Below are 17,830 nucleotides of genomic sequence, written 5' to 3'. Positions count from 1 at the left end.
AGAAAGAAAGAAAGAAAGAAAGAAAGAAAGAAAGAAAGAAAGAAAGAAAGAAAGAAAGAAAGAAAGAAAGAAAGAAGGAAGGAAGGAAGGAAGGAAGGAAGGAAGGAAGGAAGGAAGGAAGGAAGGAAGGAAGGAAATATGTCCAAAAAATCTCAGAGACCAGTATGAGTTTTACCAATGTACTAGAAGCTATTTTGAAAATAATTCTATAGAACATCTAAGAACAAAAAAATTGAAAAATAATCAGTCATGCAATATCTAAGGTAGAACAAGAGAGAAAGAAGAGATTAATTTATTAAACTAGCTCTAGATTCTTAATAGCATTATTAAAATAGCATGTTTGCTGCAAGAAAATACAAATACATGTGGATTTCCAGAAACACTCCGGAAATATATAATATGTAATATAGACCTAATGGATATGAATTTAGAACTCACTTATTGAACCATTTGGCAAATAATAAAAATAAACTGATTTAGAAGAATGGTGAAATACACAGGAATTTTCAAGCCTTTACTGTAATATTCAGAGAGGGCAATTCTGCTGTGAGCTATAACTTATTCATTTGATTTCATTTTACTTAGTATTCACTAATATTTTATTTTATAATATGTATTACTTAAATTAACAAGCCATATTTCTTTTCAAACCTTCTAACTTGATCATAAACTTAGGCCAGAATCTGTCTCACATTGATATGAACAAATTAGATGAGAAAAAATATCTGTGGTAGTATTCAGCGCCACCAAAAGAGCACTTTAAAACATCTCAATACTATAGAGACACTATAAAAATAATACATATTCTTCATTCTTTATTTGAACACAGGGAATATATACACATTTCTCAGTATCAAGAGAGACATTCTATGCATAACCTAGATTCATAGCCATTTCTATTGTAAAATTTGAAACTATACTAAACTATAATTGGTTATAACTTAAGCTACTTCTAAGAAACTCTAATAAATTTTAGCAAATAAAAACTTTAGGGAAATTAAGAAAGTTAAATATTATTTTCAATTGCTTATCGCCTAAAACTCTCTAAATTCTGCATGCCAGATCACAAAGTAAGAGCAAGACATATGCAAAATTTTTTTAAAAAAATAAGAATTAAACTTTGTTTTCTTTATGTGCAGTTAAACTAATGTTAGATCTCACGGGCACTGTTTTGAAAGTGACTCCAATATGAATTCATGAGTAAGTATAACATATTGGTATTTAAAATTTGTCGGGCCATTCATTAGTATACCTCACCAAAAATATATAAAAGTTTTCAAAGGAAACATTTATTAAACATCAGCAAGAACTATGCTAAGAAGGAAGGATACAAGCTGAGCAAGACCCACTAGTACTCTTAAGTAGTGTATAATCTAGTGGAGAGACAAGCAAACAAACGGATAAGATTTCAGTTCTGAGGGTAAGTGCTAGGGTAGAGGAGGATGCCAAAGAGTTAGGACAGCATGCTGGAGAGGGCCCTCACCCAGGCAGGCTCACCAGGAGTGGGTGACTGTCTGCCGGTGGTGTAGAGAGAAAGAAATCAACCTGAGAGGGGTACTGCGAGGGAATGAAACCTAAGCTGACTCTTCAAGAATGACAGGCTATCCTGGTGGGAAAGAGGCCCGTCTGGGAAAAGGTGTATAACACTTGCAAATGCTTGGAAGCCTCAGAGAACCTAGGAGGCCCAGGAAACTGACAGAAGCCAGAAATAAGACTGAGGAAATAAGGAAGCATTACATCTGTGTGCTTGACTACACACAGGACCCTCTCTCTTGAGGCCAAAATGGGCCCGAGATGAGTAGGAGTAGGGATGTGATCACATATGTGTTTTAGAAAGACAACTCTAGAAGTAAATTAAAGCAGAACAGGGCAGTCAAGAGCTAACGGTCAAGAGCTAAAGATCCAAAATATGGGAGCTGGAGCAAAGAGAACAGCTTTGGGAGAGACTAAAAGTTAAGAATGGATGAACTTTTGAGATGGAGGATGGAGAATTGCTACCCATTTTCCAATGTAACATAATATGGCTGACAACAATACTGATCATGGAGATAGGCGATATTGCAGTAGAGAAGAAAGGGATGAAAACTGGGAGAGAAGGGAGCTGGTGAGTTCAGTTTTGATCTGCTGAGTTTGTGGACCGATAACTTTGCAGTCAAGGATGTCCAAGAGTGGTTAGCTATGCAAAAATGAATGAGTGCTCATTAAAGATCACTGATGCTCTCAAGTATTTGCAATAGCAGCTAGCTAGCATTTATCCAGTGATTCTAGTGTATGCACTATGAGTAATTTCGATTTATTATCCTCCCCACTCTAAAGAGGAGAAAGAGTGTAAGTAATTTCCCAGTAGTTATAAAGCATTCATCACGCAATGTCTGATTTTAAGCTCAAACTCTTAACTACCATACTGTGTTGTATCTTGCAAAATCTTTACAGGCTTTAGGGCCAGGTAAAAAATGTGTTCAATTCTAATCTTGAGTACTTAACAGCTGTTTGACCTTGACACTGTCTAAGTCATAGTTTCTTCTCAGCTACCAAATGGTGGCTTTTAGAACTTCATTTCAAGGATATAGTATGGATTGAAGAAGGTGTGTATAAAATGCTAGATGGAGTATTCACGTACCATATACTGCTGTGTATATGCCCAGAGAAAAAAATTCTGCTTAAACTAAAATAACTATGATCTAATTATATTCCTTTTCATACAAAGAATTTTATTTTAATTCTTCTCCCATTTATTTTCTGTCTCAATAAATACTATTATTTTTTGAAAAGCTCGGAGACATCACTGTATCCACAAAATTTAAGGTTATTTAAATAATTCATTCAAATAGCAATCATTTCAATGTTAAGGAGTTTTTAGGTCTTTTTAAAATATTTCTATAGTGATGAATGCCACAATAAGATACCCTAAAATGATCAGGCATGTTGATGTTATGGAGAGAGCTTTGGACTTGGAGTCAGAAGACCAATGTGAAGTCCCAACTCTGCCACTTACCAGCCATGCCAACATGGGAAAGTCATTTAGCAGTTTTAAGCATACTTTGCATGCTTATATATGAATATGTTGGTATATATGTTCTAAATCCAAATTCAGGAAATAGGGTCAAGCTGAAAGGCTAGGAAAATTACCCTAGATAGTTGATTTTCAAATATGGCTGCACATTAACATAAGTGGGAACTTTTTAAAAACATACTTTAAAAAATGGCAACCCTAAAATATCACTGGAAGGATCCTAAAGATATTTTAAATATATGATTTGCAAGTTCTGGGAATTATTTTATGAAAGGTGATATGAAGAACCTCAGTTAATACCTCACACTCATAACAAACATAAAACCATATTCTCTTTAACCCCAATTGCTTAAAACCAAACAACTTTCTTAGTATGTACACAGCCTAGAATAACAAGCCGAATCACCCATCTTACTTTAGTATTGTAAGTTCCATATCTCCAGAAACCCCCAAGTCTTTGGAAAACAGGGACAAACGGTCACCCAATATGCACGCATGTACACACGTCCATACGCAGACCCTCTTAAGTGACCCCCAGTGTATTAGAGCAAAGTACAGATTGACAGTTCCACTCTTACAAAGCATCACAACTATGATGTTCCATCATTCACTAAACACCTTCAGGTATGTGGTCACACTTGAAGACCTCTGATTTTAGCAAGACTCATACATATCCAGAAACTTGGGGGAGACAGACAGCAATCATAATGACAAATATCCATTTATTAGAGTCCATACAATCAATATTTAACTCAATAACCAAAATTTTTAAAAAACTTGCTTTGAAGCCCTTGCCTCCCAATAATCATTTCTGTCTACTTTCCTAAAACAGGAAATGTTCAAGAATAACATCTCTACCATTTGACCGATTTCATCGTTTCACAGTAGTAGTTCCATAGCATTGTTTGCTACAGTTTTCCTAGAACAATGCAATACAAAATAAATAACAATATAATATATAATGAAATTAGACCATGCTCATGTCTATATTAAAATTAAAATACAACACCTGCTAAAAAACATATTAAACCAGTTCAGAATAGCAGGGATGCACCAAAACATACTTGGCTCTCTATTTTAAAATTAAATGTTCCATATACATTTTGTAGAACCATGTTATTATACACCACAATACTATCCTCTTTTGCCTGATGGAGCTCATCATCAATCTGCAGGAAGCACTCTTGATAAACACACATCGTCTTCTTTGAGACACTGCTAGTAGTCCCTATGCAGAAAAGCTTGGGGATGACAGTCCCCCATGGTGACTCTCCCAGTATCTCTAGTTACACACACTAAAGAGCTAGTGTCCTGAAGATACTACTAATGAGACAGGAGGAAAGGCCATGCAAAATCTTTCCCTTTGGAAAATCAATCTTAAAAGGATTGTCACCAAACTGGCGCATTCCTGAACCTACAATAAATCTTAGTGAAATAAGGAAGGGCCTTGAAAATGATGGTTTTCATTCATAAAATGAGCAACAAGCAGGCTACTAATATACCTTCTAGTATTGAACTTCTGATAGTCAACAATATAAAAACTATTCAGTATATCAGGAATAAAACCTAATGAAAAAAAGCATACAATTATTTAGACCATTGAAAATACACAGCATGACTTCAACTGTAGCCTTTCAAGTACTGGCTTTCCAAGGGGAGAATCAAGGGAGACTTTGAAATGTGACAGCATCATTAAGCAGAAAAAGTGTACATCTCCAAACAAGTTTATGGCGTCGCAAGGAAATTACAAAATAAACAAAAAATAGATTTAACAAACAAACAAAAGCCTTATGGCTTAAAATATATTTCTTCTAAGTATGATTTTGAATAGTCTTACAATAATTTTTTAAAATTTTTATTTGTGATTGAGATTGAATTAAGACTTACTGATTGTTCATTTAAATCCTGGGAGTCTTCCATGTGGTTTTCTCACTTCTCCTGCCACTCCCCAGTAGAAGCAGCTTCCTTGAATTAAAAATGGACTATCTAAAATAAAAAAAAAAAAAAACATAAAGGGAAAAAGGAAAAGGTTATCTCTTTTTCATTTATAAAATTATCAAAACATATTGAACTTTAGCATGATAGTTGGTAATTTGCAGAAGTATTTTTGAGAAGAAAAATTCATTACTATTGTCTCCATATATGATATGAATATAAACCTTTTAAATAATATCATGATAAAATTGGAGTATGTGAATAGCTACTCAGAAATCATTTATTTATTTATTTATTTATTTATTTATTTATTTATTTATTTTAGTTGTAGATGGACACAATATCTTTATCTTATTTATTTATTTATTTTCATGTGGTCCTGAGAATCGAACCCAGTGCAAGGCAAGCACTCTACCATTAAGCTACAACCCCAGCCCCCTCAGGAATCTTTTAGATAAACAAAATATCTGAAGACAACTTTGAAGACACAGTCTACCCTAAGCAATTAGTACACTATTTTGACAAGAGCGTCTATTTTAGTAAGTTTCTTCACTGCTGTGACTAAAGGATCCAACCAACACAATTGTAGAGGAGGAAGAGCTTATTTAAGGGCTCACAGTTTCAGAGGTCTCCATCCATAGACCACCAGCTCCATTCCTTGGGGCTAGAAGTGAGGCTGAACATTATGGCAGAAGAGTATGGCAGAGGAAAGCAGCTCACATGATTATCAAGAAGCAGAGAAAGAAAGAGACTCCACTCTCCAGACACAAAATATATACCCCACAGCCCTGCCACCAATGAGCCACTTCATCTAGCCACACCCCACCTGCTTCCAGTCATCACACAATTAATCCCATTAGGAATTAATTCACCGATTAGGTTAAAGTTATAACCCAATCATTTCTCTTCCAAACTTTGCATTTTCTCACATGTGAGCTTTTAGGGGATATCTCAAATCCAAAACATAACATTCAACCCATTCTACCCCCAAAAGCTCACAACCATCTCACAATTGCAAAATACACTTTGTCCATTCACAAGAGTTCTCATAGTTTCTACAGTTCCAAGATTGATCAAAGTTCAAGTTCAAAGTCTTCTGTGAAGCTCAAGGCAATCTCTCTTTGTAAACTCTTGTAAAATTAAAAGCAATTTACAAGTATTCTATATAGAGAGGTACAGAGAAAACATTTCCATTCACAAAAATAGGGACATAGGAAAAAAAAAAAAAGGATGAGACCAAAGTAAGACTGAACAAGTCCTATAGTACTGTGTTCAACATCTGGAGCACATGGCATGATGCCCTCCCCAAAGGGCTTGTGTAGCTCCAACCCTGTGGCCTTCTTGGTTGTAGCCCAATTGGCCTCTCTCTTGACTTGTCTCTGCTCAATTCTTGCAGCTTTCCTAGGAGGATGTCCCACATTATTGGCATTTCTTAATCTTGGGTGTCTCTACTGCAGTTTTGGCTTCCCTCTCAAATCTCCACACCTTGCTTTCTCAGGGAGTGCCCAACAGGGATTCCGACGCTGCCACACATTGCCTGGCTTTCAAGGCCTTCCTTTGAAATCTCGGTGGAAGCCTCCAGGACACCTTAACTCCAGCTTCCTGCATTCCTGCAGAACCAGCACCACGTGGTTGACACCAAGGTCTGCCCCCATCTTGAGCAACAGCCAAACCTCCAGGGACCCTGGATGCAGCAGACCCTAAATGTCTGGGTGGCTGAGAACTTTGAAAAAAACTTCCAAGGACTCCTTGTGCAATAAGGATTCCCCACTGGTCTCTTCTCCAGAGAAGTTTCACTTTTACTCCCTTGAGCTTAGGTTCTTGAAACCTCCTGAGATGCCCTGAGGCCCTCTTTCTTTTTGTCTCTGGGCAGTCTTTAGCATTTCTTAAGTGGTGGTAATGTCTTTAGCAATTGCAATTTCCTTAACTCCAGTTTCACTCCCACCTTTTAAGTCCAAGTTTTTCAAATCTTTCTACTCTGCTTTCTGCTCCTGATTATCACAATAAACTTGGCTAAAAGCCACCAGCAATATTTAGGCCACTTTCTGGATGCTATGCTGCCTAGAAATGTCTTCCACCAGATTAAGAAATCCATCACTTTTCAAATCAGTCTTAGGATAGGGGCAAAATGCAGACAACTTCTCAGCCAGAGCATAATATGAACAGCCTGTACTCCAAATTCCAAGAGTCCTCCTTCTCCTCTAAACCCTCTTGAGCCCTGTTTTCACTGTCCAGAGTCCTAGTGGCATCCTGGTCTTCTGAGTTACAGAATTAGCCATTAAGCTCCGCATACAACAACTTAAAGCATTTCCAACTTGTACTGCTAAGTACTTTCAAAATTCCTTCCACCAATTCCAAAACAGCTCCAAAAATTTTAAACCACATGGTCAGGACAGTCACAGTAACAACCCCACTTCTCAGTACCAATTTGTGTTTTAATATGCTTTTTGACTGCTGTGACTAAAAAATTCAACCAGCACAATTGTACAGAAGGAAGAGTTTATTTAAGGGCTCACAGTTAAAGAGGTCTCCATTCATAGACCACCAGCTCCATTCCTTGGGGCTAGAGGTGAGGCTGAAAATCATGGCAGAAGATTGTGGCAGGGGGAAGCAGCTCACATGATGATCAAGAAGCAAAAAGAGAGAGACAGACAGATACCACTCTCCAGATACAAAATTTATACCCCACAGCCCTGCCACCAATGAGCCACTTCCTCCAGCCACTCCCTACTTGTCTCCAGTCACCACACAATTAATCCCAATAGGGATTAATTCACTGATTAGGTTAAGGCTACAATCCAATCATTTCTCCTCTCAACCTTCTTGCATTGTCTCACATAGAAGATTTTGGAGGAAACTTTACATCCAAACCATAACAAGGCCTGTCATTATGCAAATAATAGATTAAAAATAAGGATTTGTATTAATCATTCACTTTTGAAAGTACATAATGTAAACTGAGAAAATTTAGTGTATATTTTAGTATGACAGCTTTTATAATAAAATTTTTGTCTGAATTGCCAAATGAACCTTCTCACTTACAAAGAATGTAATATTATAATATACATAACCAATTTTAAAAAGAGAATGAAAGTAAGACTATTAAGAAAAAGAAGAACTTACAAAAAAGTATGGGAAAGAGATTTAGTCAATAAACTATAGTGAGACAATCAGTAAAGTAATTTTTTAATTTTAATCTTTATTCCATACATTAAGATTTTTCCAGACAAATTAGAGTTTAAGACTTTAAACAAACTCTTAAAGAAAAGGGCAATCTTTCTTAATTTGCAGATAGAGATAAATTTTATAATAGTAGCAACAGAAGATAACCTCATCCTCTAACCCACAGTCAAACAAGATTAAAAAGTACATTGAAAATCTTGGAAGAAATATCTGCACTAAATCAAGCATGTGGTCTAATGTCCTTAATATATAAAGAGCTCTTACAATTCAAAAAGAGAGGCAGGCAGACATGCCTTATGAAAATTTTGTCAAACTCACAAATAAATGAAATGCAATTTAAAACAGCAATGATACATCTGGAGCCCTCTAAATTCTGTTTTTTAAAAAATGAAATGAGAGTCAAGAAAAAAAGATTTTGGTTAAAAAGGTGTTCATCATAGGCATAGATACAAATCATTAAAATCACATTTTAAGAAATGTTTAGTGACATCAAATTTTTCTGAAAATAGAATTTAAGTGGAAAAGAGGTATTCCAATCTGCAAAACAACATATACTAATTCAGTTTGTTAAATGTTCAATATATCAGAAGTTTTGTTCAGTTCTCATATATCCATTTACATATCCCTTACTATCACCAAGTAGACATGGCTTTAATTTCTTTTATTTAATGCCCTGTAGTATTTTCTGCAATAAACCTGCAACTTTTCTTATTATAATACAAGATGTTTTAAAAATCACAAGGGGAATTTAAAATGTGAATAGTGACATGTTTTATACATGTACACAAACACAGAGACACAGGTCAAAAGTCAAAAGTGTCGTGTTTGTGTGTGTGTGTATGTGTGTGTGTGTATGTCTTTTAGAGTTAAAAGTCAGAAAATGATTAACTTATGTATATTTAATGTGCATAGTCTCAGCAAGACATTATTTTTTTTTTTTTTTTTTTTTTTAGAGAAAGAGAGAGAGAGAGAGAGAGAGAGAGAGAGAGAGAGAATTTATTTATTTATTTTTTTAGTTTTCGGCAGACACAACATCTTTGTTTGTATGTGGTGCTGAGGATCGAACCCAGGCCGCACGCATGCCAGGCGAGCACGCTACCACTTGAGCCACATCCCCAGCCCAGCAAGACATTATTTAAAATATTCAAAACCAGAAAAGCAACACTGTGAAGAAAAGTACAATTTCAAAGCACATATAAAACAGAGTCATAGGTTGTAAAGTGGATTATTAACCATATTGAAGAGTGCAGCAGTAGAGGAGTGGGCTAAGAAATGTTGACAGAAAAGACCCAACTTTGGGCCTCTTAGCTCATATTTCCATCTTGTTCCTCTCACTCTTCCTCACATTTGGGTTTCACCTAATCCTGATTCTTGCTCATCCCTGACTTGCTCTTCCTTTCCTGGCAAACCTCTCAGTCCCTGGTCCTATGCTCTACACCCAGGCTGAATGACCAGCACCACGCTGGCTCAGGGTCACCTTGTGTGTGATGCACATCATAGTGAGTGCAGGCCACTAGGCTGACCTGCCTGACAACAGCTGCCCGTCTCATATCCTTCCTCCAGTCTCTCAGATGTTTTATGTTGTCTGTTCAATAAATAAAATCTTATTTCTCCCCATTATACAAGGATACTGAATAAACAAAATCAAATGATGCTAAAGTGGCTTTGAGGGTCAGTTAAAATTTTGACATAAAGAAAATGAATTTTCTCAGTAGACTCTGCAAATGACCTCTATGATTCCTTCTAAGATTAACTTTCAAAGCCAGAATAATCTCTTTAAGTAGAAACAATGTCAGTCTTATTTATGAGAATTATCTATAGTGCTAGCTCAGTGCCTGACAAATTTTAAGTGTATAATAAATATTGATTGAACGTCACAATGAATGACAGATGGAATGGTACAGAATATATCTGATGATGCAAATGAAAAAAGTGGAATACACAGATAATTTAAGTTCTAGAAATTGTGCCTCAAATAAATGACTATCTCAGGAAAAATCTGCTTTATTCTCACATTTTGAGGTACATGATTGGCTCCACTTGACTTTTAGCTTTGTATTAGGACAATAAGAAGGAAAACATTGGGAGAAGTTACTATTTACTAAATGGAATATTTTAACTTCTCCTAAAATTCAATATTAAAAATTACTTACCAGATAATTTCCTACTCATCTGACCTAAACTGAACTTTCAATGAATCATTATTGATAGTAGTTTTTAAACCTATTGTATTTTAAAACATAGCATGCTGCATTCGCTTTCTAAGATTGTTGTAGCAAAGTACACACACTGGGTGACTTTGAGAAACTGAAATTTATTCCATCATGGTTCTGTAAAGGAGATATACTAAATGAAGAGTTTGGCAGATCTCTGCTCCTTTGGTAGGCCATAAAGACAAAGAAGCCTTCCTCATCCCTTTCCGGCTTCTGGGGATTGCTGGCCATCTTTGGCATTCCTTGGCTTACAGACATATCTCTCCAATCTCTGCCTAATCATCACGAGGCCTTTCTGTGTGTGTGTATGTGTCTGTGTCCAAATTTCTTTCCTCTTTTAAATATACCAATCATTGGACTAGGGACCATCCTAACTCATTATGATCTCATCTTAATTTGATTATAAGGTCTCTTTCACAAGTACAGAGGTAAGGACTTAAACATGACTCGTAGGGGACACAGTTTACCCACAACATGCATACAGTTATCACACTGAAATTATTTTTAAGATGTGATCAACGTTTAAATCTAATATTTCCAGAAAGGATATACAGAAATTAAATTACAGAAATTGATTATCAGGAAAAAAAAAGTGATGATTTTTCAAAAGGATCCCTCTTGGTATTGTTGTCAACTCATGCAAAATTAAAATGAAGAATTCAGGAAAGACGGCATAAGAGAATTAAACAAAAACTAGCCCCACTCCCCCACCTTTTTTTTTTTTTTTTTTTTTTGTTAATCACCAGCACAATTTAATGGTCCAGTTGGGGAGTTATTTGCATCAATGTTTCATGTTATAACATAATATTTTGCTTTATATTTCCTTGAAATATAGGTTAATTGTTACTTAGTTTGACTCTCAACAGTAACATGAATTGCATTCTTTGCCAAACCGGCTAAGGTACTAAAATATTATGAGCCTAGTGATTTTTATATTATTGAACCAAGTAAAACTACCTAGGCTAATTGCAGGCCCAGTGTTATTTTACATCATAATTTAGCAGTGGTTATTAGGCTAAATCCTTTAACATTTTTTCACAAATATATGAGAAGAGGATGAGAACATTCTTCAAATCAAGTAAGAAAAGTATTACCTTATAATAAAGGTATAAAATTAAGGAATAACAGTAACCTCATGCTGTTTTATGAGGCAGTAATCTAATTCCCGGCTCTATCTCAAGGCTATTCTCCCAGAAAAGGTGAATTTTAAAGGGGAGTGAGAGCAACCTTAGCCACTCCTGCAGTTAGGTTTTCAATACAGAGACCATGCATCATATCCTTTTTTTTAACTCTGCTGAATTTGGAAAATTGGAGTAAAAAATTCAACCATTCTTCTAATTCAGATATATAATATGATACCCACATACACATATGTATAGAATTTTAAGACAATATTCAGACATTGGGACACAGCAGGCTTGTCCTGGTGGTAGAAACAGCAATGGACACAGCCTTAGAGAATGATAAGAGGATGGAGGTGATGCTGTGATATGAAGTTAATCCTCTCTCTTTATAATAAAAACTAGATGACCCCTTACTCTGGCTGAAGCATGGATATGAAGAGGATCTCATTGCTATGCCCAAGCTGGTGTGGGAAGAGGACAGAGCTGCACCTGGGAACACTGGCACCTCTGAATTGTGCACACAAATGGCACTGCCTTCCCCCACCATTAAAGCCAGACACCTGAGCTTTGTCATTGATTCCTTGCCACTCACTCTTCACATCCTGGGAGTCACCAAGTCTCCTCGATATATCTCAGGGCACACTTGAAGCCCTCCATGCTTCCCTCTCCACCCTGCCACTAGAAGAGTCCAGGCCATCATGGGCCATTCGTTGCCTGGTCAGGGGCAGCAACAGCTTTTTAACAGTTTCCTTCCCTCCAAGCCTGCTTCTTGGCAATCACTTGTCACAATACAGTCAGAGTGACAGTTCTGCAGTGTAGGTCTAACTACACTTTCTTACACTCAGAGTTTACTCCACCCTCAGGATAAGCCAGAAATTCTTCAGTTGGTCCTACTTGCAGCTGTTGTAGTATTTAGTGCACCTCTGCCAAAATGTCCCTTGAAGGGTCACGGGGTGGCGGGGGTGGGAGAGTCTGGTATACTTGTTCCCCAGGCCACTGTCCCAAAGTGGAAATTCTGAGCAAGACCTCTTCCGTCCCCCATAGACCCTGTTCATTGTCCTTGCCATTCTCTCTCTCTGTCTCACCATCACACTAACCTGCAGCTAAAGGCTGTACCTACATCAGGAGTGTCTGGAAGGGTGCAAGCACAGTTGAAGCTATCCTTATCTCTTACTGCAGGAAAAACAAGAGAGAGAGAGAGGAGAGAGAGATACTGAGACTCTGACTATGTCCACCCCTGACCCCTAGCTCCAATCACCTATTATATCCTTAGGAAAAAATTTAAAGACCACGACTGCCTTTTTTTTTTTTTTCAGCCCATGTTCAGATCCTGGGATGGGGAAGTATGTACCTGGTTAGTCCTACCCATGACCTCTGATACAGTCCCCTTAAGCTAGGTGGGACTGTGACGAATCTTTGCACCTGAGGAATTGTTTGGGACACGGTAAGGTCCCCCTGCATTACATTCAAACATTCAGAATAGTTCATCTATGCATTCGGATTTTCAAACTTATAATCAATTTTCAGAAGCATATTTTGTAAAATCAAAACTTGAGTTTTGCTCACATTAGAGTATATTATACACATTACACACACACACACACACACTCACACACACACACTTACATACATATACATCATGTGGATCTATATTCAGTTTAACCCAATACGTAGGTTCTTCCGGGTTTCTCCGGTTATAACAAATTACTTGTATCTGATGATTCATCTTTAGAACATGGGCCTGGGAAAATTTAAAGTTACTACTTCAATGGCAAAACCTCTACACTGTAAAACTTGGGAGCTCATTTCACCATGTGGAAAAAGCTGGTCAGGAGGGAGAGACAGAAGGGAACTCACCCAGAAAGAGAAGCAAAAATGAGATGGCAAGAAAGCCCTGGAAAATCTAAGCACTTGGATCCTCTCAGCCCTAAAGTCTATTTTCTGCTCTTCCTGATGCCTGGTTGCCCAATTCTTCCTGGATTACATGGCTATCACCAAATCTTGACTCAGATTTTCTTCTTTATTAAGCATGTTGCCTAATATAAAACACAATTGTATAGGAAGTCTATCGATTTACGTTCTCATTGCATTCTGGAGAGAATATGGCTGGGAGCAGCAGTTCAAAAAGAGCACTGTTTTATAGCTTCTCTGCACCTAGTTACCTACAGTGCCCTCCATGTTACATTAATGGGGCTGTGAAGCTGGGTCAGCCACTAGCTGGCCCCAACTGCTCAGGCAGCATGCCAGAGAGAGAAGCCAAAGGCACAAACACTGAGCTCCAATTCTATGGCTGACTGTTAGGAGAGGTAGAGATGATCATTCTTTGACCATGCACGTGACTCTCTTCCCTGCCCGTAAAAAGGAAAACAGCACAGGTGTCCAAGAAACAGATCTGGATGAATAGTAATGAGCACCTTACCTGACATCAAGTTCCTTTCATCGAGCCAAGCTACAAACTAGCAGCTGAGCTGTTTTTAAACTATTTATAAAGGTAGAACACGGATTTGGTGAAATGGTTCATTTCACACAAAATATTTAAATAGTAATTCTAATGGGATTAGGGCTAGGGTGTAAATCAATGGTAGAGTACTTGCCTTACATGTATAAGATCCTGGGTTTGATCCCCAGCACTACAAAATAATAATAAGTAACAACAATAATATTAAATAACAGATTAATATTTCTCATGCTAAAAAAAAATTCAACAAGCTCAACTTCATGCTAATTATGTAGGTCATCTTTATAAGTTCACTTGGTAGAAAAAATATTTCTGAAATTATAAATTATGATCATTTGAACTTTTGACAAGCAGGTCCAGCCAAGGTTTTCTGTTTTGTTCATTCTTGCTAATTGCTGATGGTGTTTAGCCTAGAAAACACAGAAGTAGTTAAAACTGAATTGTCCCAGAGAGACATCTGAAAGAATACAGAGCCTAAGCAATTTTTGTTGACTTCATGAATGCTCAGCCATGTTCTGAAGACCACCTGCCCTTCTCTCACACTGCCTCCTGTCTCACCAGTACTCTGAAATTATACTGCTGGGCATTTTGCATATACTGTAATGGCACCACTGATTATCTTCCAGCCTGGCAGAAGAGAAAACATTCAAACCTTTCTCAGAAGCAGTTTGTTTTTTTTCTTAGCCATAAATCTCTCTTCTATGTAACCAAGAGCCTTTTCTGATGAAGGCTAAGTGACTATATATATTATTTAACACACATCTGATGATTTTATGCCCCTCCTGAGGAAAATGTGTCACATTCTGAAACAATTTAAGAATAGCTCTCCCAAGTTTAGTATTTAACGCCTAAAACCCTAGCAATATAAAAGAGAGTTCTGTCAGAAGGAACATAAATTTGGAGACTCCACGTAGCAACTCTGCACGTGAATTCCTGCTTTAACACCGAGTAACTGCAGGACCTGGGAAAAGCGTATTGATTTCCCTAAATATCATTCTCTTCATCCACAAGATAGGGAAAATACCAACATCTGCTTTATTTTTCACTAGGACTAAGTGAAATAAAGTATTTAAAAACTCTCTCTCTCTCTCTCTCTCTCTCTCTCTCTCTCTCACACACACACACACACACACACTTTGATTACTAGTGAGCATGGAAAATAATCTCTGCACTTATATTTTGTTCTTCATATACTAAATGAAAAGATATTAATATTTTTTACTGTCCATAGATTAAAACCTATGTAATTTCTTGCACAAATATAATGAATTTTAACGCTGCTCACTTGTTAACCTTATACCAATTAGCAATTTCTAGGAGCTGCATCAATCATCGATATTTTATTAGCAGTCAAATTGACCAGTCTTACCAATCCTCTGAACTCAGATGAAGCTTGCAAAGTGAGTAATAAGTTTTTAGCATTTACCACTTTCAGTTTGTTATTCTACATAATGTCAAAGTTGTGACTGGTTTCTTTAATACTGAGATAATGATATGGTCCATAACAGGATTGGAGTTGGGTATGTGTGAAAGAAGGGAAAACAAAAGCATGAGAGGAATAAGCCATCAATATTAATGAGATGGTTACACATCCACATTTTTACATAATACCATATTAGTGACTGTTGTATTCTGCTACCTTTCCTATCCCCTACTAAAAATGTGGATGTGTAACCGATGTGATTCTGCAACTTGTATTTGGGGTAAAAAATGGGAGTTCATAACCCACTTGAATCAAATGTATGGAAGATGATATGTCATGAGCTGTGTAATGTTTTGAACAACCAATAAAAAATAAATAAATAAATAAATAAATATTAATGAGATGCTAACAAGTTTTAAATTGATAAAATAAGGAGTAAAGCATAAAATATTAAGGAATAAAGACAACTGGTTATCACTACATTTTTATAGCCCTAAACCTCAAATAAAAATGGTTTATGTGATAACATTAGGGAAACAAATCAACTTTGGATTTCTGAAAAATAAGATGATCAGTACATCGAGTTAAGGGCAACTTAAAAGGCTGCTGCCATGTTCCAAGTGAGAAGTTAGAAGGAGCTGGACTGATGTTATAGCTCAAAGCCTGGAGAACAGGAGAATATAAGCGACAATATGAGAATTCAATCAGTAGGACATAGAAAATATACAGCTTCACTGGTAAGACAAATATGATTCATTTTGCATATGGCAAATTTCTCAGGAATGCAGTGTGATTCCTGAGAAATTGGTCATGTGGAAAAATTGAGAGGAAAATTTGTGTTTACATTTGCATTCTTGCTGTTGTTTTTGTTGCCTTTATCTTCGTTTCTGGAGATGGGCAGGATGCAAAAGCAAGAGTCAATTCACACAAGAAGGAGTCAGAAAAGCTTGTTTTTAAAAGCTTGTTAGAAAACTCAGCCCACCCTCAGGCTCTGCAATAATGCTGGCTGTTTGATGGAGCATTTGGAAAGGGAATATAAGAAAATAAGAACTTGAAATAAATCAAAACCTCAGCCTTAAACAAATGTAAATTCTAAATTTTCACTGTGTAGTATCGAAAACCTCAAACACAAAAATAAAATAGAATCAAGACTGACCTACAGGCTTGAAATGCCTAGACTTCAAAGAAAGCAAATGCAAAATTCTAGAGCACACAAATAATTCAGAGAGAAATTGATCAAAAATTATAAACTACATTAAAAAAAAACATTGTGTATACAGCAAATGCAATAACAGGAGAATTACGCAAGTAAGAATTTAGATGATAGAATAATCAAAAAGCACTCTATTTCAAGGATACTTTAGAGGATTATAGAGTCAAAAGAAATAGAAACAAAATTAAAGGAACCACACATAAGTGCAAAATTTGGAAAAGAACTATATAATCAGTTTTTTTTTAAAAAAAATGCACTTAAATTTTTGAAAAGAAATGAATGAACTACTTAAATAGCAAATTAGATACAGCTAAAGAAACAATTTGTGAACTCGAGGGTAAATGTTCTTCTTCATAAGTGAAGACAATGACAGCAAAAACACCAGTATATCTTTTCATCTCCATTTTTTTCATAACATCAGTTTCACAGGAATTAAGATATCACATATTAAAATCATATTTTTGATTATGGCAGGAGAGAGCTCCAATATAACAAAGTAAACATGAGTTGAGCTCCAGGGAGTAACTAAGTCAAGTTATTGATTTTAATTTTGCTTATAGTGAATATCAGTTAATGATTTAATTAAATATAATGCTCTTGATCTTCCTAAAATTTTAGCCTCCTGAGAATTTCCTTAGTCCAGGTTTTTAATTTAGACATCTGTCAATATTTGAATATCTTTTTTCCTTTCAATAAATTTCCTGGTAGCAACTACAGTATAAAAGTCATTGCCCTGTTCTTTCCTCTAAGAAAATGTCTGTAGCATTAGAGTCTAAAAATCATCTATCTTTCTTGGCTTTTATGTACATTCAGAGTAGAGTCAACTTTATTTAAAATAAATAAATAAACAAAAAAAAAAAAAAAAAAACCTTGCCATTTTAGCATGTAAAAATACAAAGAACTTTCTAAGGGTTAAAATAAGATTCAGAAAGCAATGTCTCAAATAAATGTGCAGCTGTGGCTGAACTCCATTTGCCATTTGCTCCTGCTGACTGTTTTAATTTTAAGGGCAAACTTGAACAGGAAGGGAGTAAAAGGAAGATAGAAAGGGAGAAGAATAGAGAAGGAAAGAGAGAGGGAGAATGAATGAATATGAGTGTAAATGGAACCCATACAGTTCTATTTCTTTATGTTGGAATCAGGAGGAACACTGAAATAGGAGGGTTATTTACAGGGTAATCCCATTATTCTGTAGGCATATTACTTAGAGCTCGTTGGCCTAAGTAATAGGCCTTCTCTTTCTTTTCTTTTATTTTTACATTACTTTA

The 17,830-nt window shown here is 36.2% G+C and overlaps 1 protein-coding gene across 11 annotated transcripts in view; it reads right to left on the bottom strand.

Annotated features, from left to right (window-relative positions):
• Eya4 (EYA transcriptional coactivator and phosphatase 4) overlaps window positions 1-17,830 on the bottom strand; it is a 266,666-nt gene that overhangs the window by 230,884 nt on the left and 17,952 nt on the right. For all 11 annotated transcript variants that reach the window (XM_048798491.1, XM_048798497.1, XM_048798484.1 and 8 more), the window contains one exon: window positions 4,901-4,999. In XM_048798491.1, the coding sequence (XP_048654448.1) occupies window positions 4,901-4,933 (33 nt within the window). In that variant the 5' untranslated portion in view covers window positions 4,934-4,999. The remainder of the gene's footprint in view (window positions 1-4,900; window positions 5,000-17,830) is intronic.

Source organism: Marmota marmota, unplaced genomic scaffold (assembly GCF_001458135.2).
Source record: "Marmota marmota marmota unplaced genomic scaffold, marMar, whole genome shotgun sequence".
Classification (NCBI taxonomy): Eukaryota; Metazoa; Chordata; class Mammalia; order Rodentia; family Sciuridae; genus Marmota; species Marmota marmota.
Note: the sequence above shows the minus strand (reverse complement) of the source record. Positions and strands in the feature narration are given on the sequence as shown.